The 26,172-nt window shown below is 42.2% G+C and overlaps 1 protein-coding gene across 6 annotated transcripts in view; it reads left to right on the top strand.

Annotated features, from left to right (window-relative positions):
- Positions 1 to 18,222: 18,222 nt before the first annotated feature.
- The window catches only part of EPHA7 (EPH receptor A7), a 167,341-nt gene continuing 159,391 nt past the window's right edge, over positions 18,223 to 26,172 (top strand). For all 6 annotated transcript variants that reach the window (XM_052781488.1, XM_052781492.1, XM_052781489.1 and 3 more), the window contains exons 1-2: positions 18,223 to 18,522; positions 22,869 to 22,933. In XM_052781488.1, the coding sequence (XP_052637448.1) occupies positions 18,426 to 18,522; positions 22,869 to 22,933 (162 nt within the window). In that variant the 5' untranslated portion in view covers positions 18,223 to 18,425. The remainder of the gene's footprint in view (positions 18,523 to 22,868; positions 22,934 to 26,172) is intronic.

Here is a 26,172-nt window from a genome sequence, read left to right on the forward strand (position 1 = left end):
GAACTAGACTATTACAGTGTCTCTTTTTCTCCTTTTTTCTCTTTTTTTTTCATTTTTTTCCTTCAGCAAAAAATATTTGTTAAACTTAATCCAAGTTCAAATATTTTCCAATGCCCTAAGGTTTTACTTTTTGTTAGAAAAATGATCCATTAAAATACTTTCACCTAGCTCTGAAAATAAGTTTGCCAAATATATCTGAAAGAGGACCAAAAATATGTTCTGCCTTGGAGACTTTCCACTGTCGAAGTGAAAAAGTGGAGATAATATCTAAGATTGTATCTCTCTTCCCCTCCCCTTAGCAAAAATTATTTCCCCTTAGTCTGATGCAAACTGGTAACATTTTGGTGGTTTGTATTCTTTCTTACCTTTTGAACCATAGGCGCTTTTAAAACCTTTTGATTCCCTTGTCTCTTGTCTGTGAAAGAGCTTGAATTACTATTCCCTATGACTTCTTCCTTGGGCAAAAGACTTACTGGTGGCATATCTGATAGATGGACTAAGATGCTGGACAGTGCTAACAGAAAGCAGAATCTGAACGCAAGTCAGTTTAATCATCCTCAGGAGAAGCAGACCATGCTTTGAGCCCTGCTCAGTGACCATTAGCTCAGCAATCCCAAATCTGGAATACCTTCTAAACTGTAGGCCTCCGTCCTAATGTTCTCATGATCCTGCCATAATCCATCACAGCTAATTATATTAACTTTCTCTATTTCAAGCCATATGCTTCACTATTTCTGTAAGAGAAGTCAAGATTTCCAAAGGACAGTCTATTATTTAAGGTTGAATGCACTCAAATAATTTTTTTATTTTTATTTTATCATGGTATCCCACTTAGCTTATCCATTTAATGATATAGTCACATTACCATCAGCAGATAACAAGAAAACTATTTTTCTCTGGCTTTTTCTTTGTTCTCCTTTTGTAAAACTCAGTTAAGCAGTGTTTTCCCTTTCATAGCTGAGAAACCTGTCCAATGACACAGCTGAAGTTAAAACTAGTTGAAAGGGAGTGCAAGCTTTTGTTGGGATCTGGCTGGAAATCGTTGCTTAGTGGAAGGAAAAAGTGTTCCTACTTTTTCCACAAACACTTTACAAGGCAAGGAACTTTAAAGAGGAATGACAGGAAAAACTATTGGAAGATTAATGAGGATCCCTGCAGCCTGGTCTTTTATGGATCACCAGCTTTTCTTTCATCAGCTATATTTACTCAGCAAGTAAATCTACTGCTAAAAAATATGAAAAGCTCTTCCACAAGCCTGCTTAAAGGTAAGAGACCCTAAACAAAAGAGTTAACAGCATTCTACCAACAAAGAAAGCCCTGAGGGCGGGGAGGGGGAAAAAACCCTTAGGGAAACCTTCATTTTGCCTGTCAATTAGTCATTTTGCTATTCACTGCCATGCAGCTCCTGAACTATCTTTTCTCACAAACGGAAAGAAAGCAACACAGGGTGGTTAATCATATTACTGCATTGATCTTTTATTAAGCAATACGCTGAACCTCTTGGATTGTTATTAAAACTAAAATGCATTTATGGCATACAGCATGTATATCTAGCCTTTTGGATCAAAGTGTCTCCTGGCACTGTCCCTGTCAGCATTCCCCTCCCACGAGGGGAGTTGAGCCTAGCAAACTTCACATTTATCAGGGGAAACAAAACTGTGTGTATTATACATTTTTAATGACTTGTCTCAGTCCTGATGTTAACTTGTAATAAATAACACTTGTAACTTATTACAGCAAATGCAATTTGTAATGATACAAAATAGTCCATGGAAATAGCATTCTATTGACAGAATTTTCTCATGCGTTTTTGCTATATTCTTGATGACATGGTGGTGATTCACACTCTATTAAAAATGATCATTCAAAACAGACCACTCCTATTTCAGGCCAAAAGCTCTTTCCTGTGCTCTGCTCATCAGCCGTGAGGCTCCCCAACACGAGAAAAGCTCTCTAATCACTGAGGATCAAGACCAGCAGGTAAACTAAGCTCCTAGTAAAATTTTAGCAGGAAGCTAGTCCATCTGCTACATCTTTACTAAGAAACTAAGCAGGGCCATGGCGTGGCTGTAGGGAAGAAGCTGTGACCATTTATACTCTCTCCCATCCGCACTCCTAATTGCCGGAGGGGCTCAGCGATGGGGCTGCCAGGGCAGCCAGCACTAGCTCAGGTGGGAGACAAGGCAGCCGGGACTGGTTGCAGGAGTCAGTAAGTCCACCCTCTTCTAGGAGGGAGGACATGCAAACCAGGTTGTGCCACTTGATTTCAGGAGTAAAGAATAGGCCATGGCCCATTTTATTTATCAGCGCAGATGTAGCTTTTGCTTGTTTTCTGCCATATCTAAAAGCTACATATGTATTAGGTGATGTTGCCTCATGTTTTAAATGACCTTTATACCTTTTTAGCCATTCTTTTTGCAGTATTTTCCCCATAATAATGCTCAATATATAATTAGAGTTGGCTAGGGTTTGGGGTTTTTTTTGAAACAAACCTTCTTTATTAAAATTAATCAATAAGCAGATAAAGAATTTCTACCTAAGGTATTTCTCTGAAAAAAAAAATCTGATTTTATTTTTCTCATTTCTCTTTGAAAGAAGACAAAATCCCACTGCCATAAAAAGACTCAAATATAAAAATATTTTCATTTTTTCTTTTGAGTTTTCCTACGGAAAATATGAGAAAACCAGAAATGTGGTATTTTCAGCACAAGGTAAATCTTCAATTTAATGCAGAATCATCAGCCAGGTGCCTTAGAAGACAGAAAACCTGCAGAGTACCAGGTTCCCTGCAAATATACCACCATAAGATACAAAAGGTATGTTTGTGCTTAGGTCCCATGGTCTGTTACAGAGGACAGGCTATCATACTACCAGAAAATTAGACAATATGAGATAATCAAACCTGCAGAGTTTATATCGCAACATTTCCAGTTACATCGTGTGGCTGGTGAGACTTATGTAAAAGCTGTGGCAGTTTAAACATTTTTTGCTATTCAAAACATGCAACAGAAGACACAATCAGGGAATCTTCTGTGTTTTCTTCAAAGGCACATCAGAGCGTCTCTCTTCTCTAAACTGCCTTCAGCCTGCACCGTTCAGCACTGTATCCACAGATATGCACAAATGTGTATATGGGAGAAGAGTGGCAAACCAAGCACAGCCTACTAGTTACGCATCAAAATCAGCTGAAACCAGACATTCTCACAAGTTGATATCATGCTTTCCTATCATACCAAGCTACCCTATAGGGCTGGTTTCATTTTGGTTTTGCTCCTAACTTTAGTCCTATTCATAGGCAAGAAATCCTTTAACATATGTTCATTGATGCTTTCAGCTTGAGGAAGCGAGCCTAAGAAATAATACAGGTAAAGATTCAAACAAACACAACTCAGCAGCTATTCATACAACCAGGCTGGGGGCAACACAGTTGAATGTGATCAAGTCTACTGAATTTCCAGGGTCTTGTAATTTTCTCTGTGTGTCTATAAGAAAGAAGCAATTTCTCCACCAATATTTTGGATGCACTAATGTTTCCATCCCCAAAGACTTACTATGACAGACACCAGGTACTGGGCCAGCCCTGACAACTCACATGCTACTACTATGTAATACACACCTTCAGTCAAGGGAGGCTAATCAAAAAAGAGTAATTCAAATGCATCATATTCAAATGAACTCTGCAGTGGAAGAATGAACTAAATGACCTTTTTGATAATGTCTGCGGTATGAGTCATTAAGAGACTGCTTAGGAGGAACATTGCTCAGTAATTCCTCTTCATTTCCACTGATTAGACTATTGGTTAACAATAGTCCACAAACATTTAGGTATGTTTTGACTAATGAATCCCTGACTGCTTTTGTTAAAGTTTGGATGGATCAATAGTTTTCAGGCCAGAAGTGACGTGTGTGAACCTCACCCATGTTCTGAAGTTACTTCTATTAGTCAATATTGTCAGCAAGTGGCTGGTCACCTAAGTCCCACAGTATAGATTCTAGTCCACAACAGACACAGCTGACGTAACAGAATAAAGGGAAATAATCCTCTCTTTAGGAATACTTATATATGTTAAAATAATATGTAACTTTTGAAATCAGTAAGGATCTGCACAAGTAACCTTTACATTTTTCACATATCATATCTTCCAGTCTTAGAAATCATCAGCAATCACAAGTTAGCATACATTTACCTGTGAATGTTTATGAAAATTTACTGTTTGACCATTCTAGTTCTGACTACGCCCCAAAAATACTGCAGACAGGCCTGTATTCTAATTTTAACTTTTACAGATGTTCAGTAAGTTTATATTCTTATTAAAATACCACTGTTTTAATGCCTGGAAAAGAAGAGAATACTTGCTAAAGAAAATTCTATTGAATACTTACTGGACTGTTCACTCGTCCCACTTCCCCTTATTACCATTTTATTTGCTTTCACCCCTTTCCAATTCAGTTTTTATAGTCTCGAATGATAACATCATATTTTAGATCGTTTCTACTGTCTTCAGCATGGCCAATGTTGTATAAAGACAAACAGCAAATGAGAAAAAAATAACACAACATAATTACTCTCCACCTGCAGAGAAACTGAAATATTAAGTAACTTACCCTGAATAAAATAGAAAGATTTTTTTCTGTTTGTCCACAATACCTTAAGCATCAACTGTTTAAATGAATGAAGCTATCAGCCTAGACTTTAGCTTTCACAAATACTGTTTCCTAAATAAAGCAAAACACAAGATCATACATTTTGTTCTTCACATCTTCTGTCTTCTACAAAAACAACGGGTTTGTAATTTTCAGCACGACAATAATAATAATAATGCCATCAATAATAATGCCATTGTATTTTTAGTATCTTCTTTCTGTGAGCATTCTTTTCTTTTTTACTACCTATTCAAATCTATTTTTTTGGTAATTCAGCTTGAATTTTGGCTCTAGGGTTCCTATTTCTCATCAGCCAGCCAAGCTTGCCATACAAGAGGAAATGAGGGGTGTGTTTAGTGGAAGCACGTGCCATATCATTGTACACATAAATCACACGGGCCAGCCTCTTAGTCACCGAAGGAAGTGTCACGTTCACTTGCGGTGGTTGGTAGGTTCATTTGCAGGTTGATTTGCTAGGTAGCAGGCAGTGATCTTTAGTGTGTGCCTGTTCCAAGGCTACTATTACGAAAAGAACACAATTTTTCAGCAGTAGTCGATGAAAGAATATCTTATTCTTTTCTTATGAAAGCACACCCAGGACAGCCAGACTATATCTCTGCTGGAACACTGTCTTTGCCTGCTAATAGACCAGGAATTTGTTAGATACATGAAGTGCAGATACCAGCATATGTCTACCTACTGGTCTTTCAAGGCTACCAGCTCTAGAGGTAACAACTTTTGTCAACTTGAAGGTCTGGCCCTCTGAAGCTGGATTCCCCCATTTGGTACTGGCAAACTTCACCTTGATGGCAGATTTCAGTTCAGTCCAAACAACCTCTAACTGTCTTGTCAGTTTGAATGGCCTCAAAGTCTGTGCCTGTACTAGTAAATAAAACAGCTCTGGGGAATGTTGCCAAACACTGATTGTTTACGCTGTTAGAGCAGAATCTGGCCAGACCAGCTAGCACTTTCCTAAAGGATTCCTGGGCATGGGCAGGTGCAAATCCCCATGGGCAGCCTGGATGTGGCTGCCTGATTTGGTGGTTCAGCCAGCTGAGGAGGGGGATACAGAAGCTCCTCTGCCAGACAAGAATCACAGACATGGCTTACCAAGACAGACTTGGCCAAAGTGGCTAAAAACCACTGCCAGATCCCAGAAAACTGGGATCTCCTTACTGTGTTCTCCATATCATAGAATCATAGAATAGTTTGGGTTGGAAGGGACCTTTAAAGGTCTTCTAGTCCATCCCCTCTGCAATGAGCAAGGACATCTTCAACTAGATCAGGTTGCTCAGAGCCCCCTCCAACCTGGCCTTGAATGTTTCCAGGGATGGGGCACCTACCACCTCTCTGGGCAACCTGTCCCAGTGTTTCACCACCCTCATCGTAAAAAATGTCTTCCTTCTATCTAGTCTGAATCTACCCTTTTTTAGTTTAAAACCATTACCCCTTGTCCTATCAAAGGACACATGTTGTGGGTAGTCCTGCCTCACAGGTAGGGAACAGTAGCAAAGAGCTACTGCATCACCTCTAACATCCTTGAGTAGTGAGTATGTACTCATGGGTCTCAAACCATGGTTCTGATCCTCTTCAAAATGCCCTTAAGGACTTCTCACCATCTCTGTCAGAGACTTCAAAAGCCTAACAGGTCATCTACCTTCCTAAGCCATAATACTGAAGAACCACAGCACTTCTGAGCTTTACACTGGTTGGACTTTCTAGCAATACTTATTTTGCACCCTACAGAATAGCTTCAACTTTCAAAGGGGACATAGACGAAAAAAGTTAATTTAATCAAACCATTGAGAACTGCTAACCTTAGTTCAGATCATCAGTTCTGCAGAAATAGTAGACTCTGTTTCAAAGCCCTATGCAATCCCAGTGATAGAACATGTTCTGGGCTAGCACAAATTTGGGTGAGCTGGAAAACAGGTGTCGAATCCCTAATTAGTAATGGAATTGGAAGAAATAACCCAAAGGAGTAACCCTATTACAAGCTGAACTTACACTAAAATGGGTGATCCTTTCAAGGACAGGAGAAAAAAAAAAAAAAAGTGAGTTAGACCCTTTATGTCATTGAACCATAGTTCTGCTCTCTTAAATTGTGTCCTTTTTTAAAGTTATACAAACAAAGAAGTCATACCAAACTTCTCACTTGTCTGTTTGCAGCCATCCAACTCAAAAAGGTAAAATGGATTTTCTTAAAGTTTTGTGAGGAAAATATGATCCCATAGTGAACAGTGTGAACACCAATTTTCATCCCAGACTTAATTTTTATAGCCCATTTATAAATCTTTGAAATACAGGTTTGTAACGGAAATACTGACAGACCCTTAGCAATAGGGGTATTATAGCAATGCTATAATAAGATTTGTCACTTATGATTAATTGAGGACAGTCTTAAAACATCTTTTCTAAAAGCATCTTCTTTCCATCTGCTTTATTTCCCATAGAGCCACATCATAAAAATAAGTTCCCCAATTTTGTCAAGTGCCAGAGGCATTCTGCTTATTTACCCTTAATGATAATCCAAGCTTCTGACATGTAATAATTTCCTGTGTGTCACTTCAATCAAACTGATTTTATTGAAAACCTACAAAAGCATGGTCTAGGAATCTGCAGTGTTTTTAATAATGTATTTCAAATTGCTATATTGTTTTTAAATCTGTGAAATACAAATGGATTTAAAATAGATGTGTGCCTAATTACACGACTGAACTAAGAATACAAACCAAAAAAGAATGGTTAGCTGAAGACTATTTAAAAAAAATGTTTCATTCTAAATGTTTCACTTAGTGCATTAATACCACTTTGCGAATGCAGTTCGTTTACTCTAGTGTAATTGAATTTGCTTGTTAATCTGTTTCCAAAAGGTGTTTAGAGATACAGCTGTACAAGCAAATGGAATCTTACAAAAATGAATATTGATGAAGATCCAGATTTTCTTATTCCCAAAGGAATGTTAAAATTTTACTCTAAATCTTCAAAAAGATTTTTTATCTTGCTTCTTGCGTATATTAGTGATGTGGGCTGTTTATTAATCAATGTTTAACAATGTAATTACAGCTGGTTTTAGTCTTACCAGATAACGCAGATTAATAAATGACCTGCAACTAGTGAAGTGTGTAGAAAGGGTAATGAATTCCTTCCATCAGCACATTAATTTATTAGTAATAAACAAAGAGTATGATGAATTAGAAGAATTTGTAGAGTTTCTGAATATTGCAATGAAATTTCCAGATGAAAGCATTTAATCATGCAGTTTTCATTCATTTATTTCACTTTGCGTGCTATACTGTGCTGGGGTTTGCTTTTCTGAGTTGCATTAAGCAGTCCATTGAAAGCTAGGTTTCCTGAGTTTTATATCAGTTCACATTGATTCAGCTCATACTGCTACACACCAATTTTACCTGTCGCTGAAGGTGGTGTAACTTTGATGTGAACTAATTAAATTCTTTCCGTATAGCAAAACAACTTAATGCAGCTGAGCAAAGCAGTGCTGAATTAGCCCTGTCTCTACACTGGCCCTAACTGTGTGGAATTCCTTTGGAGAATGATATGCAGTTGCAGGTAGAAAGAAGCAGTTACAGAAATAGCCTGATTAATGTGACCTAACTGTCAGTTAAGGGGGGTTATCACACATATCTGCGTGCTAGAGAGACATAACAGTTAAAACCATAAGCAAATGTCATTTAAAAATAATCTTGTTATTTTAGCCTCCTTATGAACTCTTCCGGCTTTCCAACATTTGGATACAGACAGACACCTTTTGAAATCAAAGTTCCACCTTTCTGAGAATTGGATAATTCCCTATGAATAGCAAAACTGAAGGTGAGAAAAGAAGGTAAGGCAAGGATAATACACCATACCCGACGGCATCATCAGAAATTACATCAAACGGTAACAAAACTGTTTAGGTGACTATCACAGCATCCAGAGTGATAACCCAGTACATCCCTCTGCACAGCACAGCAGCCTCCCCTTTTTGTGGCTTTTACTCCTGCTACGCCACTTCCTTGAGCTGTGTCTCTCCTCAGTTCAGCAGGAAGGAGGTGGAGGCAAGCTGTACTCTTCATCTTCCCTCACTCCTCTAGTTTTTCCAGCACAGTCGTGAAACAGAGCCGAAGCAGTGAGCAAGTGAAGTCACGTAGATCTGCCATGCCCTTAGGTGAGCGAGGGTGCTTCCCAGGGACAGGCGGTACTGTATCTCAATGAGGATGTGCAGAAGAAGGCAGTTCTAACATCTCCAATCCCGCTGCAGGTTACTGTCTCAACTGCAGGGCGTGTTTCCTCAGGAACAAGTCCCAGCCTCCTAGCAAAGTCAAACTGGTGGGAAGCTAATGGGAGAAGAGGTGGAGAGCGAGCTCTCCACTCCCACAAACACCTGCAGAATTTTTGTTCCCCCCAAAATCTAATATTATCCAGATACTTGATATTGTAGATTTTTTTTTTTATATCTATGTAAAGATGGTTTGAAAGATTTAAATGGTGTAACTTATCATAAGGTAGAAATCTTAGCAGGTGCATAAAGACACTAACTCCAGGGGCTCCCATCAGGTAAGGCTCAGGCTCACAGTGCTTAGTAATCAGAAGTGTGAGCAGAGGAGTATTAGAAGAGCTCAGAACCTACCGTGCTTTGACCAACATCCAGCCCTATTACCTATGTGCATCTAAAACCCCCACTGACTTCTGTGAGAACTGCATAGATGGAAGAATTGCAGCAGTGACTCTCAAAGTGACACCATGACAGAAGCATATCCAGGGGGAACCTGAGGGCACGTCTAAAGGGAATTTGCAAGCAGAAATCACTGGGCCTGTACAAGCTATCCCTAAAAATATGCATAGATTTCAGTAGGTTAGAATATGCTGTAATGAATTACGTAACTGGCACGAATTCTTGCCAAAAAGCCCCAACTAGCATAACGTTGTTGCAATTATGTCAATTCACAGGAGATGAGGGACCGGCCCTCTGTACACAGTGTTGCCTACATGAAACTATATTATCTCTACATTCCATTTATCTATGACTCGAATTTATGAGGAAATTATGTATGTAGACACATACATATGCATATTTGACAAATAAATGTACTGAAAAGTCTCAGTCTGAACAGATACAGTACAGTACTTGTTTTGAAAGAAAAGTAACTTAAATTAATCTCTTAGTGAATCTGAATTCAGATTAAGCTCTTGCCAGCTGACAGCAGTTACTCACAGGTACAGTAGAGGCAGTGCAGACTTAAAGCTATGTACTGATTTCAGCTGGAAGGAATGTGACGAACTATGTTATTTTGCTGAGCCTGATTAAGCACCTAAAATCTAGCTTAATTATGCTACAGCTGGTTATATGCAAGGCACATTATATGGCAGGACAAAGAGGCTGGAATAGCATTAAAGCCCTACAATCACTGTTTCTGTCTGAGAGAGGAAAGCCTTTGCATAGGCATGCCAGAAAACAGCCTTCAAAGCACTGTCTTGTAAATCATAGCAAGGGGCAAAGCTAGGGGCAATCTGGGGGAAGGAAGAGTGGGTTGAGACAGAGCTGCAGAAATCAGACTGAAACTGGCCCTGCAGTGCACCAGGCAGCCTTAGGAGTGTGCCATAATTTCACAGGCCCCCGGAGCACTTTTGGATACACTGAGGAGATTTTCAGCTTACCAAATCAGGACACAAAGGTGACTTAATGCTCTCTCAGCCTGCCGTGCCCTTTGACTGTAAATTGTAAGAGGCACGCTATGGTTTTGTTGGGGGGGGGGGGGGGTGTTGTTGGTTTTGGGGTTTTTTTTTGATGTAGCAACATTCATTGAGAACTCTGTGCCCATTTTGGGGAAAAACAAACTCCCACTACCCATATGGGATGATTAGGAAGATGCATGTTAACACTGAAGGCGGAAAAAGTAATGTGGAGTTTTTCTCCTAGAATTCAGGAAGCTGATTTCTGCTGAAATGTCCTTGGCAGATGCCCTGGTCTGGAAGACTAGCTTTTCTGGTTTTTTTTTCTTAACACTGGAAGTTCAATTAGGTAAGTTGATTTCTTACTGTGGGGCTTACTACTGTAACAAAGCAGTTATAGAAATTTGCCTGGTAGTTTGTGTACTAATAAAATATGTGAAGAAAACACAAACTCATGCTACCTCACAGACAGCATAAATCTGAATTCTTTGTTTTTAAGGTTCAGTCTGCCAGCTATACTAATTCTTTTCCTTTTATGTAATGTTATTTGATTATTTGGTTATATTTGAAAATGGGATAAAGAACAAAATTAAAAAGCAAAAGGAAATAGAAGATGTTGTTAATTCATTTATAACAGTTGCCTTTTATTTTAATGTTTTGGATCGCACTATTAAAAAGGGAAAAAATAAAATTTCAAATAAAATGATACAAGATAGTCTGTTGAGTCTCCCCAAAGATGACTGTTAAGACCTAAATAATTACAGAGTGTGAGGTAGACATCTGTCAAGAACTACAGTCTGGCTAAGAGAAGGAAAGCAAAGTGCATTAGCAAATAAATGGTTGATTTCATCATAAACCCAAGCAAATTATAGGATGCTCCAATATGTGTACTATGAGTAGCACAGTTTAGTATATTTATTATCTATTGTAGAAGTCATAAACAGTGATGTGGCAAAAGATTTTTCAGGTTAGCCAGGATTAAGAAAGGTTATGCAGCGGATTAGAAACCCTACCTCTAAGCAACTGGGCAACGCAATGACAGATGAATTACTGCAGACAGCTGCCATGTTATTCACTAGAAAGAAGAGAAGAAAAAAAGAACTATTCAATCACATTGATGGGCTTTAAATTTATTGCAATCACTTAAGAAAAAACCTAGACAACACTGGCAACACTACAGCTGAGTGACAACTGCTTATTGTGCCATGATTGGGGAAAAAAAAACCCCATAAACCATAACAAACAAAACAACCCCAAACAGAAAAAAAACCCCAAACCTACACCAACAAAAAATTGGAAAAAAATCAAAGTTATGGTCTTAAAAAAAAAATTGATGTACAAAAAGCACCCCCCACTGCATCAGTTAACTCTGCTTACTGCTTACATTTCAAATCACCTCCTCAAGAAAAACATGTACAAAAGGACAAATAAAAGATTTCTTGAAATGAAGTGTTTTCCATCTGAAGGAGCTTTAAAGATACTTAGTGTTTACCTAAGAGTGTCACTCTCATTCAGCTTGAGTAGCACCTAACTCTCACCTAAATCAATGGAACCCCTTACAAGAGGAAAACATTGTCTGCACAGAGGCTTTAGGCAGGAGGCAACTAAGAAACTACTTGGTAAATGTACATGAAATAATAATAATACTTAAAAGAAGAGAACCTACTCAGTGGTGACTGGGGTGAAATTATCCATTTTGTGGTGCACATTATCATGGGGACAGAGATAGCTAATCTGGTTGCATGAAGGACAGAAGGGGTTTGGAGGCAGTGTTGCAGTATTGTGGTTTATTTCTCAGTCTGCATTTACCGATCCAGGCAGGTGTTAGCTTGCCCTTTAGGGTCGAATGTAGCAAAACCTTTTTTCTTCATTATACAGTCATGTAGCTTAATTTTACAGAGGATTTGCATCATCCCTGCATTTGTATTACAAGTTTATTACTCTAGATAAACCAGAGTTGACTGTATAAAGACAGTTTGTTAGGTACTTCTATTAACCTTTGTCACACTACAGTAAATACTAAAGAAATCACATCCTGAAACTACAGTTGGCAAATTCAAGCCAAAAGTAAATGTGTTCTGAATAAAGCATTACTCACCTGTGAAACTCACTATCACATGAACTTCCGCATTTGAAGGAGATAAAATAACGTATGTAAGGTCTGGTGATTTAGCATATCTGCTAAGCATCAACTATCTTAGGATAAAACAAACTTCCACAAATTTGTATGTGTATTATTTGTCAGAAATCTGGTTTACTTGCAGTGGATAACAAGAGATCAGTTTTGGGGGGAGGTAAATCTACAGACCAGGATTGAAGTGGCAGTATGTGTGCATGGAAACTTGACAGAGTATGAGAATATGTGAAAGATGGCAAAGAGGGAAATCTGCAGAGGGTTATACTCCTGAGGGATGCAATTCTTAAATTATTCTACTTCAAGGAACACCTTCTCCCCTACACTTTGGCAGCTTTCCTGTCAGCAGTGATGCTCCACATCACTACGCTTCCTGGATCTAGAGGTGAAAGCACTGGAACTCCTGCCATTGCAATCTGTGGTTTATCTTTCAGAACTAAATAAGGGTTATTGCATCTGTTCTTTTACCCTTCCCCCTCCTACCTCCTACCACAGAAAGGAGACTGAGAGGAGAGATGCTTCCATGGTCTTTCACAGAACCATAAGGAAATTGAGAGATTGAGACTGGCTGTAAGAGGAGGTAATATATGGAAACAGGAAATCTACTGGGTCTGATTTTTCACCTCAGCTGGGCTGAAAGAAGAATCCAGGACTGTCACAGATGGAAGTGATCAGATGTCACTTGTGCTGAGGAAGAACAGGAAGATACTAACCTCACTGGAGCATATTGCTAGAGTTTATCTACTACTTGCAGCTAATTAACTAAAATAAGAATTAGCTACCCTTATGATCAGGCTCTTATGTGCGCAATTTTTAGTATGACAAACATCCTAGGAAAATAGAAACTTTGAATCTTATAGAGTATTGAAGTCAACAATGTGCTTATGTGTGCGGTTACTTCTTGTTGCACCTGGGCACAAAGGCATTCCTTTAATTCATAGGTGAGCAATGGAAATTATCTCCTTTCAGAATATATCCAGATGCTATTGCAGGATGATGGCACTGGCCTGCCCTGCTTGGGCTTCCCCTGGGAAGGTCCACAGCACAATGAGATATACTAACAGACTCCGAGGAGTGATCAACACAGACGCAGTATATTCTCCAAAGGCTCTTGTTCCTCAGTGAAACAGTTTTCAAATTCAGATTTGTCAGGGGAAGCAGTCTTACAGGACCCAGATGCAGCATATTTTTGGACCCCATACAACTCTGCTACCGTTCCTTGGGAAAGGCAGAGGCATTTCATGTTCACCTATATATTTAACGTGAATTTAATTTGTATTGTTCTACAGAACATATTTAATTTCTGTTAAATGGCAAGATGACACACCACCTTACCTCTATTTGTGGACAGTGTTTTTCAAGTGTATTGAAAATGCATAGATCTGGAAAACAGAATCTAAGTATCTATTTAGCACAGCGTATAACTTTAAATCCCCCGAGAGAAAATTTGTCAGTGAATTGTTATTACCATTCTGATGTACATGAAGACTTTAAAATGTGAAGCTTTATAGCACTATTTTTGATTTGTGCTAACTAAAATAGTTTAGAAAAAAAACACCAAACAAAAACAACCTGAAATTTCAACTATAGGAAGGACTTTTTATATGAGCATGCTTTTCAAACAAGCCAGTCCCAATTCTCTATGATTTCTTTATGAACCTGTAATATTTATTTAATGCATTACCTTCTTTACTATAATAGAGCTACTCTGACTTACAAATCCACCAGAAGATCTGAAATTGACACTGTATGGAAAATTTATCTCTGGTCCAGATTAGGAATGTAGGTGCCATTACATCTAGAAGACTAAATGCAAAGTCTCATATAATGATTTCTTATACACCTATTACTTAAAAGTCAAATGTCATGAACTCACTGCATTTTTATACTAAAGGTTCTACAAAAATGCGACAAAAATTTTACAAAAATGTGTATTGCATATTTCATAGAAAATCTTGTGTACAGGTAAAGGATTGCTTAGATTATGACCGCAAATGATCAAATTCAGGGTTTAAAATATCTTCTGCTATTACTTAAGCCTAATTTCTACTTTTACTACTGTAAAACACAGTTCAAATGTTTTTCGTCAAAACCAGTTTTAAGGATCATTCTTGTATGGACAGAACCAAGACTCAGTATCATTTTCATTGACTATGTCTGAGGCTAACCTTCAACATCTTTTTGTAGGTATTGGAATTTTGCTTCAGCCCTGAACAGAGTAGCCAAGAAAGAATATTTGAATCCTGCAAAAAGGGAATTTGAGAAAACAGAATTTTATAACTACTTTCAAACCACGCTATTTCCTTACGTATGCTTGTATAGCCTTAGAGTTCATCCCATATCCTTGTATCACAATTTCAGTTTGAGTTATGTGGTGAAGATAGACTTAGCCAATTTTAAGGAGAAAATTCTTTAAATATTTCTCCAAAGTCTGCTTAGACTATTGCAATTCAGTATAGAGAAGCTCGGCTAGTATCAAGCTAGTATCAGTACAGGGAAGCTAGGTAATATCAAGAAAGCCATTCTAACTATGGACAAGTTTAAATAAAAGGCAGAATCTGGCCTACAGACTTTGAGTATGAAAAAAGGACAAAGCAGAATAAAACAAAACAAAACAAAGCAATGTTAGTATCTTTGATTACATTGTTCTGTTGCAGTTAACCATTTACTTTGATGGTGTCTGAATTGTAACACATTGAGTTGAATGAAGTTCCCAGTTGCTTTTTTTTTCTCTTTTTTTTTTTCTTCTTCGCTCAGAGATTTTGATACCAAATCTGAGGGTTGTATTCCATGCAGCTTGAGTGTTTTGGTTCAGTTGTAATATTTCTCTTTTCTGTTTTTGTTCGAAGAAGTTCCAATGCTCAGCTGGATGAGATGCAATACAGACTGTGCACCCTACAGAATACCATGAAGTATCGTAAACCACTACAAAGTAGCAGAGGAAAAGAAAAAAAATAAAATTCACTAAAAAGTATTTATTTCAAATTCTGAATCAATTTCAGAAAGATTTAATGTGTAAGAAGCACAATTAAAAAAACTATACTATAATATACCCTCTCAATGTATATGGATTGTTTTGGTGTAACTGTGAATACCTCCACAACTGTTTTAAGGAAGCAGTACATATAATATGTCATCTTTAGCTACATTTATGATTATCAGGAAGACAGGGCATTTAAAATGAGTTGATCAGGAAGAGAAATATACACCCTTTTTTTTTTTTAAAATCTCTAATTTATTTATACACTCAGTCATGTGCACCTATATCCTTTGTGTGGTTAATACAGTTACATAATTTTAAGTATCCTTGGATGTGTATAGACCCTATACACATATTATACACATGCAGTATTAGATAGTAAAATATAGCACAATGCAGCCTGTATAAATGCAGGTAATGATGAAAACAAGTGTCTGGCCTAATACTATATGCAGGACATGGATATATCTCATTACCATTTGAGCCTTTCTGTCAATTTGTCCATTTAGTAAGTTTCTGCGTTTTTATGAACATAGTAATTCAAAGTCTCAATACAAATCACTTTTTTCTTAAGATACATTCTGTAGGTTAAAAACTGTTCTTTGGGGTTAATGATGTTGTAGTGAAATACCTGCACTTTATGCTAGGAAATCGTAGAGGACTAACTATGTTAAGGACTTCCTACATCTGCTTTAATCACTGTTAGAACGTATGCCACACGAAACCTCGCTTTATGAAAATTTGCAAGGAAGTTACAAAATACCTTCATGTAAGTATTTAAAACAAAATAGTCTTTTTAAAAGAAGATAAGCAAACTCACTGTTCTGTACAGCTCCCCTTTCTGCGTAAGCACGTACGAGGATGGGGCTGACAGATGAGAGAGGACGAGAGAATCAAGAGCGCGTACTTTGCCTACACTCATCATGGTATCCAGAGTATCAGAAGAACATTCTGAATAAAATGCAAATACTGTCATATTCTATGCCGTGAGTATTAAATATTCAGCAAGTGAAAGGAATACAGTGCATTTTTGAGGCTACCTCCACACTGTTCTCAGAAGTAAGGAGGAGACCAGAGGGAAAGTGCTCTCAAAGCCCGGAGTATGGTGGCTGTCTATCCGACAGTGCTGAGCATATTCTTATCATTAGTTCTAATTTTGCCTTATGTACCGAAAGGTCCCACAAACACCCCCCCCCCTTTAAATTTCCGTTTATGGCATAACATTTTCTGTATCGGCGTCCCCATTTGCGCGAGGATTGTTTCAGATCCTCGCAGAATCTTGCCACCGAACTGCAATTACACCCCCTGCGCTTCGCCGTCTTCGCCTGATTCCAAGACAATCATCGCTTATTCCGCTTACATCGCATTTCTAGCCTCCGAAAGGACGCGGCGATGCACTTTTAAAGGAGCTGGACGAAGCAGCAGCCCCGGGAAGGTGCGCGGGGCAGAGTTAGAGGCAGGGGCCGGGCGGGGGCTCCGCGGGGCAGGGCGGGGGGAGCGCGGAGCGCGGAGCGGGACCACCGCCTCCCGCCGCGGGGGCTGCGCGGCCCCGGCCCGGGAGCGGAGGGCAGCGGAGGGCAGCGCTCCCACCGAGGCCGCCGGAGACACCGCGCCCGTCGCAGCAGCCCCCGCTCCGCAGCCTGGCGGAGGGAACTGTAAGTTTTTGCGCCGCTCTGGTGTTTCACTCGTTGAAGGATGCAAGGGTGGGTTTGGGGAAGGGAAAACGGAGGGCCGGGGGCAAAGCGGGTCCCCGGGAAAAGCCCTCCCGGCCCGCAGGCTGAGCGCTGACAAAAGAGATTTGGCAAGTTCCTCTCTCCCTCGGGTTTTGCTTTTTTTTTTTTTTTCTTCCTCCCCTTCCTATTTAAATTGCCTCATTGTTAGCGGATTACCCTCGCTTCAGGTTACACCCGACGGGGAGGGGGGGGGGAAGCAACCGCCTCTTCCCCCCCCCCCCCCCCCCCCCCCAGTAAGATCTGTATTGTCATTAACCTGTTCTTCGCGTTGGGGGAAACGGGAGGCGCGGGACGGAAGACCCCGGTAACACAAAGGGAAGGGAGCCCGGGTGATGTCAGCCCCGAGGAACTTGACTTTTGGCTGAGGGGTCTCTCGGGCCACCGTCCCGCAGCTCCTGCCGAAGTTTCCCCTTCGGTGGCAGCAGCCCAGGTGCGCTCTGGGCCCGGACCGGCCCGGTCCAGCCGCGGGCGGGCACCGCGCCGGGACGCGCCGGCTGCGGCTGGGGCCCCGACCGGGACGCCCCTCGCTCCCGACCCCGGCAGCTGCGGCACGGGGAGAGCTCCGGAGTCCCGGGGGCCGACCGCTCCGCTCGCTCGGAGGAGAAGCCGTCCGGCCGCCTACCGGGCGTGCGGGGCAGCCCCCCGGGCGCCGTCCCGGGCCCGTCGCCCCGCTCCCCGCTCGGCCCCTCCGTCCCGCCGCCGCCGACCCGCGCACAGCCCGCGGCTCCCCGGCACCACCGGCAACCCGACACCGCCGCACGCTCATTGGGCGGCACCGCCGACCCCGCCCCCCCGGCCGCGACGACTCAGGGGCCGGCTCGGCCCGCCGGGCGCCGAGAGTCGCTGCTGTTTGGCCGACGGCGGCCGTCAGTCAGGTTGAGGGACGGGCCGCCCTGCCGCTGCGGTCCCGCCCCCTCGCCCTAATTGATATTATCGGAGCGCAGCGCGGGCGGCCGGGCTGCAGTCGGGGCTGGCGGGCGGCCGGCCCGGTGCGGGAGCCGGGCAGCGGCGCGGAGGCGGAGGCGGCGGCGGCGGCGGCGGCGGCGGCGGCGGAGGAGGAGGAGGAGAAGAAGAAGAAGAAGAAGGAGAAGAAGAAGAAGAAGAAGAAGAGGAAGAAGAAAGGCAGCCGGGAGGGAGGGAGCGCCGAGCCAGAGACTAGCAGAGCAAATTCTCCACCGTCCTCTAGCACCCACCAAGCGGCGGCAGCGGCAGTGTCTAGAAATATATAGCTAGAAATATAATATCACCCCGCTCCTGCACCATGGTTTTCCAAAGTAGGCTCCCTTCTTGGATTATTTTGTGCTCCGTCTGGCTGTTCCGCTTTGCACACACGGGGGAAGCACAGGCTGCGAAAGAAGGTAAGGTGATGCGGAAAACAAAACTTTGGGTTTATTTATTGCTTTTGCACACGAAGTCTGTGGGGTGGCTTAGCGGAGGACCTGCCTGCCACTGCGAGCTGCTTGTCAGCCCCCCTTTAAGAAAAAAAAGAAAAAAAGACATTTTTTTTTTAGTTGAGGTGGGAGGGAGGAAAGAGCAAGGCATTCACCGGGGGTGTACGTGTGAGAGACCGGGACAACTGCCTTTGCTCGCAGGAATGAGGTTTGCGAGGCATTTGCACGTGATGGAAAGGCATGGGGCTGGGGAGGCAGCCCCCGGCCCGGGGATCCGTGCAGGAGAGCCTCGCTCTCCGCTGGCAGCCTTCATCCTCCCGGCGAGGTGCAGGGAGGGCGGCTTACCTCGCTGCTCCGCGGGCGGGGGCTGCAGGGGCTGAGGGCCGAGTTTCGGGGCTCGGGACATTCCGTGGAAGGCGCGGCGGGGCAGGGCACGGCCCGGCGGGGCTGGGGCCGCGGGGCAGCTCCCCGCCACTACCCACCGGGGGCCTGCAGCGCTCCGGCCCCGCGGGGCCGTGCACAGCCCGTGGGAAGGAGCCTCGGGGTGCAGTTTTCCACCTCCCGGCCACGCAGGCTGGGCATGCATATAGAGGGTACGTACAGCCTGGCGTCGTATGCCTGCAACAACGTATGTGCTCTCCCCCGGCATTGCTGGAGAGAGAGGTTTAGGGATGGATGTTTTGCACCATCTGCGTATCACAACGGGGCATCCCGATTCCCATCGATCCGACACTGGTATCTGTGTAAGGCAAACCCCGGACATTTGTTTCCCCCGCGCGAGGAGAGAAAACAGGCAGTTTTCTATCAGAGACTGATGGAGGTGTATAAAATCAATTCACAAAGTCCGTCTGGGAATCTCTTTTCTCACGCTGAGAAAATCCGAAATGATTTAAAGGAGCGCCCATCTCGCGTTTGACAGCCAAAGGCGAAGGTCCGTCTCCATCTTCGGGCGGGGAGGGGGGGGGACGGGACAGGGAAGGGTGAGTCAGGGGCTTTTTCGGTGTCTCCGCATATGTATGCGTTTGGGGGTTTTCCGCCCTCAGCTGGATACGTCAATATTTTTCATCAAACCGTTGGCATGCGGTGAAATACCATTTCGAGCTTGTAACTGGAGCTTAAAAAAATCCCTCAATTAAAATGTCCTCTGCCCTTAAGAGAAGGCGGCGATGGCGAGGTTAGAGAGGGAAAGAGGAGAGAGCCTTCCCTTAGCTGCTGCTTTCGAAAGTTTATTTGGAGGGGCTGTAAAGCACGGAGACCCCCACGCGGGGAGTACTAACGCGTGGCCGTGGGGAGAAGGGCCGGGCGGGCAGGCAGGGAGGGAGGGAGGCAGGCAGGCAGGGAGGGAGGGTGCGGGCTGCCTGCCCCGCTCTGCCCTGCAGATTGCGCCGCGATCGGGGTTGCGCCGGTGCCTCGCGGCGATAGTCTGTCCCGAGTTTCTGTGTGTAATACGTGTATAGATGTGTATGTATATATATATATATATGCATCTGTACATATAAGCGTGTGTGGATAATGTGTGTATGTTTGGGGAAAATCAGCCTAGCCAAAGGAGGGTCAGGAGGGGGCGAGCGGCAGACAGGGATTCATAGCGGCTACCTGCTGCAAGCGCAGAAAACTCCCGCGGAAGAAAGAGCCAGGGGAAAAAAAAAAAAAAATAAAAAAAAAAAAGTAACTTTGCAGCTTCATACCCGGCCTCGCCGAAGGGCTGGTGGCGGCAGCAGCCCCGCGTGGTTTCCCCCCGCTCCCCGCTGGGTACGGAAGAGGGATGGGGGGCCGAGAGGCTGAAAAGTTTTCAGAGTTTCCTTTCGGTAGCTAAATAAAAGCCGCCGTGAGATGCTGGAGAGGAGTGGGGCAGGGTCCGCCTGGCTCTCCAAGCGAGGCGGGGGGAACCGCGTTACCTGCGGAGACCTCTGCCAGCGCCGCGGCCGGGACCCCCGGGGGGGTCAGGTCCCGTCCCTCCGCCCCGTGGCTGCGAGACCTCGGGGCTCCGTCCCGGGCGCTCCCCCCCCCCAAACGGGCGGCTGCCGGGCTGGGATGGGGGGGGGGGGTGTGGGGACGTGGCGGGGGGCGACCGCGGTACCGGTACTCCGCCGCTGCTCGGCCGCCGAGCCCCGCTGCCCAGCGCGGAGGCGCGGCCGCCTGCGCGCAGCCCCGCGCAGCGCCCGGGCTGGGTGCGGGGCTGCGGCTCCCCCCGCTGCGCGGAGCCGGCTTCCTTCCCCGCGGAGCCCCTTCGCCCGCCGGTTTTACGCCTCCTTTTCGCTGTCTGTCCCCCCGCCCCGCGCGAAGCGCGGCCCGCTGCGCCCCCGCGGAGGCCCCGCGGCCGGCAGCTGGGTGTCCTCGGGGCGCGGGAGGCTGCGCGGCCCCGCGCGGCTGCCGGCGGGGTGCGCGGAGCTCGGCGCTGTCCCGCCGCCTCGGGTCCCGGCGCTGCGCAGCCCGGGGTGGGCGCAGCGCAGCAGCCGAGGAGCCGGGAGGGAGCTCTTCTCCGGCAAGTTTCGGTGCCGCAGGGAAACGGCGCGTTGTCGTTGCAGGGGGTGTTGGCAGCGCAGGGTCTGAGGCTGGTTTGTTCGCTTGCCGTCTTTTTCTTCCTGGGATGTTGCTACGGGATGGAGAATTGCTGCCAAGTAAAGAGTGTAATGAATTGCAGCCGTGGGACCTTGTGCTGGTGCTGAAATGGTTAAGTTTCTCGTGGTACCTCTTTTTCCAGGACCATTATAAATGTTCTTGTTTAACAAACCGCCCCATACACCACCTGCTTTTCTATAGAAAGTGTTACAAAGTAAAGCCCCTTGAATCCACGCTTAACGAAATAAGCACATAATCTTTCTGGAGACAGACTATCAAACTTCCTCAATGAGTAGTTCCACTTTATTACTGAAATACAGGCCTGGAAGCTACCGTTTTGTGTTCGGCTAACGTTCCAGATATTACTGTATGAACCCTTAAATAACTTTTTTAGTCACTTCATCTTTCTAGTAATTCACTGAAATTTTGTGTTATATTCTACTAGGAGAAAGGGCCGAAGCCAGAATTATAACCGTTTCCAAAAGACCTCACAAAAAAAGTTGCTTCAAGTTACAGCCTTAAATCATGCATTGAAATATCAGTACTTAAATGCTGTGCAGAAAGTTATAAATAGCTTTATAGCTAAAAATATACTGAATAGATTTAAATTAGAAATGTTACTTTTTATTTAATCAAATACAAGTATGAAGTTAAATGTGCAGCTGCTTTGAAGAAGGAATCTTCAAAGTGTACCAAACCTAGATATATGGTTGATCACTCTACAGCTTTGGCAGTTTGAAAGAAGGTATTACAGTAAATTACTTCACTTTGGGGGTTTTTTTTGGACATCTCAGGTTAACGTATGTACCGTTTGAAAGTCTTACAGAAACTTACAATAATATGCTAAGAAAGCTTATAGCTATAACTGAAATATAAGACACATATAGAAATGTATGTTTGGAGGTACCAGAACATCAGTAATATAACCTCCAATATGTACTGTAAAACATGTAAGAGTTGTTTTATTAGGTGGCGATTAACCACTTTCGGAGATGGGGTTACATTTAGCTGAAAATAATTGCAGTGCTACTAGAACTGATGTCTTTTTGCATAGAAGTGTCACTGGGGTATAATGACATGAAGATTTTAGTAAGCCATTACCATAAAGCAAATTAGTGTGATTTTGTGTATGTAGTATTTTGTGTATGCAAAGTGTGAGGTAATTGCAGAGTCTTTATTTTCTGTATTCCTGGTTGTCATTTGTTTATCGAATTACTGCTTTGTCACTGAAGGGATGTTATTTTTTTTTTCAAACTCAAAAAGACCATTGCTTTTGCAGTGCAACTCCCAGTAGGGTATAGACTAGTCCTGTCTAAATCAGTTTGGAAAACTGTTGAAATGTTGGTGTGTATTTGTTTGTTTTAAGGTCATTGTAATAACCAGCATATGGGAAATGTCCTTCTTATGACAAAGGAGATGAAGGGAGCATGCATCTTAATGACTGATTAGTAACACTGTAGAACACTAAGAAAAACAATACACTTTGATTTAAGCAATGAAATTGTTGAGATTAATGTATTTCTGCTTATATGCAGATGGTACATAATCATTTAATCATCTGTTTACGAGTAAATGCATAGTTGTGGTTGCAGATAATTTTTTTAATAATATGAAGAAAAAATATTAATTTGTACAAAAATTGTATTATTTTTATAACTTCTTTTTATTCAGACTTTGTTCTTTGGTTTTATGTTTCCACTTACCATATTTAACAAACAGTGGAAATTGTTGTTTTTTTTTTTCTTTTTTAGTAATATTGCTGGACTCTAAAGCACAACAGACAGAGTTGGAATGGATTTCCTCTCCTCCCAATGGGGTAAGTACTCCAGGCAAAAATTAAGTTCCTAAAGATGAGTAGTTACTGTACCAAAGCAATTGAACACTTGCTTTAAACTAGCTCCCCCTCATATTCCTCTCAGTAATCGTACCAAGTGTTTACAGCTTTTTCATTTTTAGAATGGAAAGAAGAGTACCTCAGGTTACAGTGTACAAATGTACAAGCTAATTAAAAGGAAGTGTCTGTTTAGAAACTCACCTAAATGTTCTCGGTAGGTTTATGTTTTGTGGTGTAATCCTTTGTGCTGTACCAGAAATCTCTGTATATTTATAACATGGCATTTTAAATCACTTTTTCCTTCTTCCTTTAGCAACAGCAGATTTACTTCTGTGTGGAAACTTTCTAAAAATATGTTTTTCATTTTCTGTATAATGGGTGATCATAAATTTGTTTACAATGTTTTCTTTGTAATTGAATGGAACAGATTGAAGTGCTCTAAAATAAAAACATTTATACTGCAGATGTGTTTGAAATGACATTCCAAACTTGAAACATCCTCAAGTCTTGAGGAGCTTGATATCTGGAACTAGGCATGAATTATGTGGTTAAGGCCACCTCTAGCTTGCTTACAAATTAATCCCATGGTACTCCATGAAATGTACCATTGTAAAGCACATCATTATAAAAATTGAGAAGTTTTGAAACATTGGTGTTATTGTCTTATTATATACGTAACATTGAGAAATGCTGCTTTCAGTCTGAATTAAAAGTGGTGTAAAACCCCTTCTTCCTCAAGCCTTGAGGAAGAACATTTTCAGAAAGATATAATGGGTATATTGTCCTACCTTAGCTCAGTCCTACCTTAACTTAGTCTGACAAATCATAAATTAAATGGACAGTTCTTACTCATAGAAGCAGTCTTGCTGAATCCATTGCGACTTCTTGCATGAGCAAGGACTTGGGGGATCAGGCCCTTAATCTTTAGCGCATTAAGAAATCTGGAGCCAGAAGACCGTGAAATGTGAGTGGGGATATAAAAGTGTAACAAATCCTTTAAATAAGAAGAATGAAAATCTGAAAGTGTCTTTCTTTAAAAGCAAGATCGTAAAATCAATACAAGCATAAACTGGAAACGAATCTGAGGACTTCAGAAAGAATGTAATGCGAGCTCAACGCATATGATGGCTAATAACTTCGGCATTAGCGTTTTGCACTGATTGAAGCCTTTACCAGAGGTGTTTGAAAGATTAGCTTGGTGGCAATTATATTAGGCTAACCTGTAGATAATGAAGGACGTGTCAACACGTTACACATGTCAGCATACTGAAAGACGAAAGTAGAGTCAAATTCAACAAATAGTAAAAGGCAACTTTCAGAGGTAGAAGCCAATTTCAATGACGATTTAAAAGTGAATCAAAACTAATGGCTAGATTCGTATGTGTGAAAATGTTCAGAAATAGTTGCCTGTAAATTAACATAAAAGTACAATTTTAATAATGTAATTTTGAAAAAAGTGTTTTTCTAGTTTTCATTACTGAATTTTCTACTATGCAATAAAGAATTCATGGGAGTAAACACAGAAAATCTTCTTCTTGAGAGAAATTACAGCATCATCACACTACGGAATATATCAGCCAGACACTCGTTAAATGCCTCATTCAACTGCAAATGTTACATCTAACAATGATCTCAAACAATGTTAAGATAACTGGGAAGTTAAACCACCATATATTGAAACCAATGGAACAGGGCGCATTGAAGTGGAATTGTATGTATATCACCATATGTTGTAGCAGGACAAAGAAAAGTTGAATTTTCTTGCTGTAAAAGCTATCACGGAATTGATCACTTTAGAGAGACTTTAATGAAACGTGACCTCAGATGGCATAGGTGAAAACATCCTGAAATACTGATGTATTTTTTTCCCCACAGAGAAGCAGGTACACCTCCAGTGGACTACTTGAAATAATAGCTCTGTGATTACACAACTGAATCATGTCATATTTCCTTAATTTTTTAGGAAAACCATACTCCATGGCTTTGGGAAAATATGGAAAGATGGACTTCAGTGTTTAATGCTAGGGATAACGTAAAGTAGGACTTCTTATCTGAATTTAGTGTTTTGTATTGTTTTCCTGGACTATAGCATATGAATCTCTCTGATACTAGCTAGTCTCATGTAGTGGGCTTTTGACTCCAAGAAGGCTCATTTGTGTTGTATTACGAAAAATGGTTTGATTTCGTTAAATGTATTTTGTTTGTTTTTGTTTTGCTTTCTGTTTGGTTTTTTTTTTGGGGGGGGGAGGGCAGTGAGGATTTGTGTTGACAGAGCAGTCCACATCAAAACCCGAGGAGTCAGATTCTGTTGTGTGGTGCATTAGAGTTACTTTCACTTCAAAGATACGATACGTTGTCTAACTGGAATATCTCACTGCAGAATCTGGCTTGGTGTTTTGAGGGAGGACTGCTTACGCAAGATAAAAAAACAAACAAAACCACCAAACCAACTCAAAAAACCCCAAACCAACACTACCTGATGTGAAATGGAGAATATAAAAATCAGTAAAATTTTAGGCTTCATGCCTTTTTTGTCATCTTTGTGGGTTTTTTTAATTGTGTTTTCTTTTTTTTTTCTTTTCCAATGTGGCAGAGCCAAAAGCCTCAGTCCAGGGCCCTGTTTTTTTCTTTTCCTTGTTTGTACTAGTTCTTATAGAGGGGGAAAGGATCTTATTCAAATCTAATAAATCTGTTATGAAGATAGACTTCCTTCTGTTCTGGCATTAATACAGTTCCATATGCAATCAGTTCAGTTAACTCCATGAGCATTTAATAATATATTTCAATCATTTAATACCATATGCATATATAATACCATACGTACCACATCTATATTAACTGTAGGTCTTTGAAATGCACTTTGATATTTGCAACTTCTGTGCATTTCAGCATCTGCAGCCGTGATATATTTTGTGGTGATAACTTCCAGCATCAGTTCAGCCACATCTGCTTTTTCTTGGAGCTGTACACCAACATTAAAATGATCTCATTTGCTGTCAAATAGGCTTGCAAAGTACTGTATACTGCATGGCTGCTGGTCTGGGAAACCAATGCCTTCCACGCTTGGTTACCGGTGTAAGGAATGTCTGTGGGAGCTCCATCCTGCAGAGGTGCTGGGTATGCTAGTCCCACAAAGCACTTAAGCACATGCTTACCATTAAGCTCATAAGTACTGTCATTGATCTTAAGCGTGATCTTAAGTGCATTATTGACACCGGGCC

This window comes from Harpia harpyja, chromosome 3 (genome assembly GCF_026419915.1).
Source record: "Harpia harpyja isolate bHarHar1 chromosome 3, bHarHar1 primary haplotype, whole genome shotgun sequence".
NCBI classification, from domain to species: Eukaryota; Metazoa; Chordata; class Aves; order Accipitriformes; family Accipitridae; genus Harpia; species Harpia harpyja.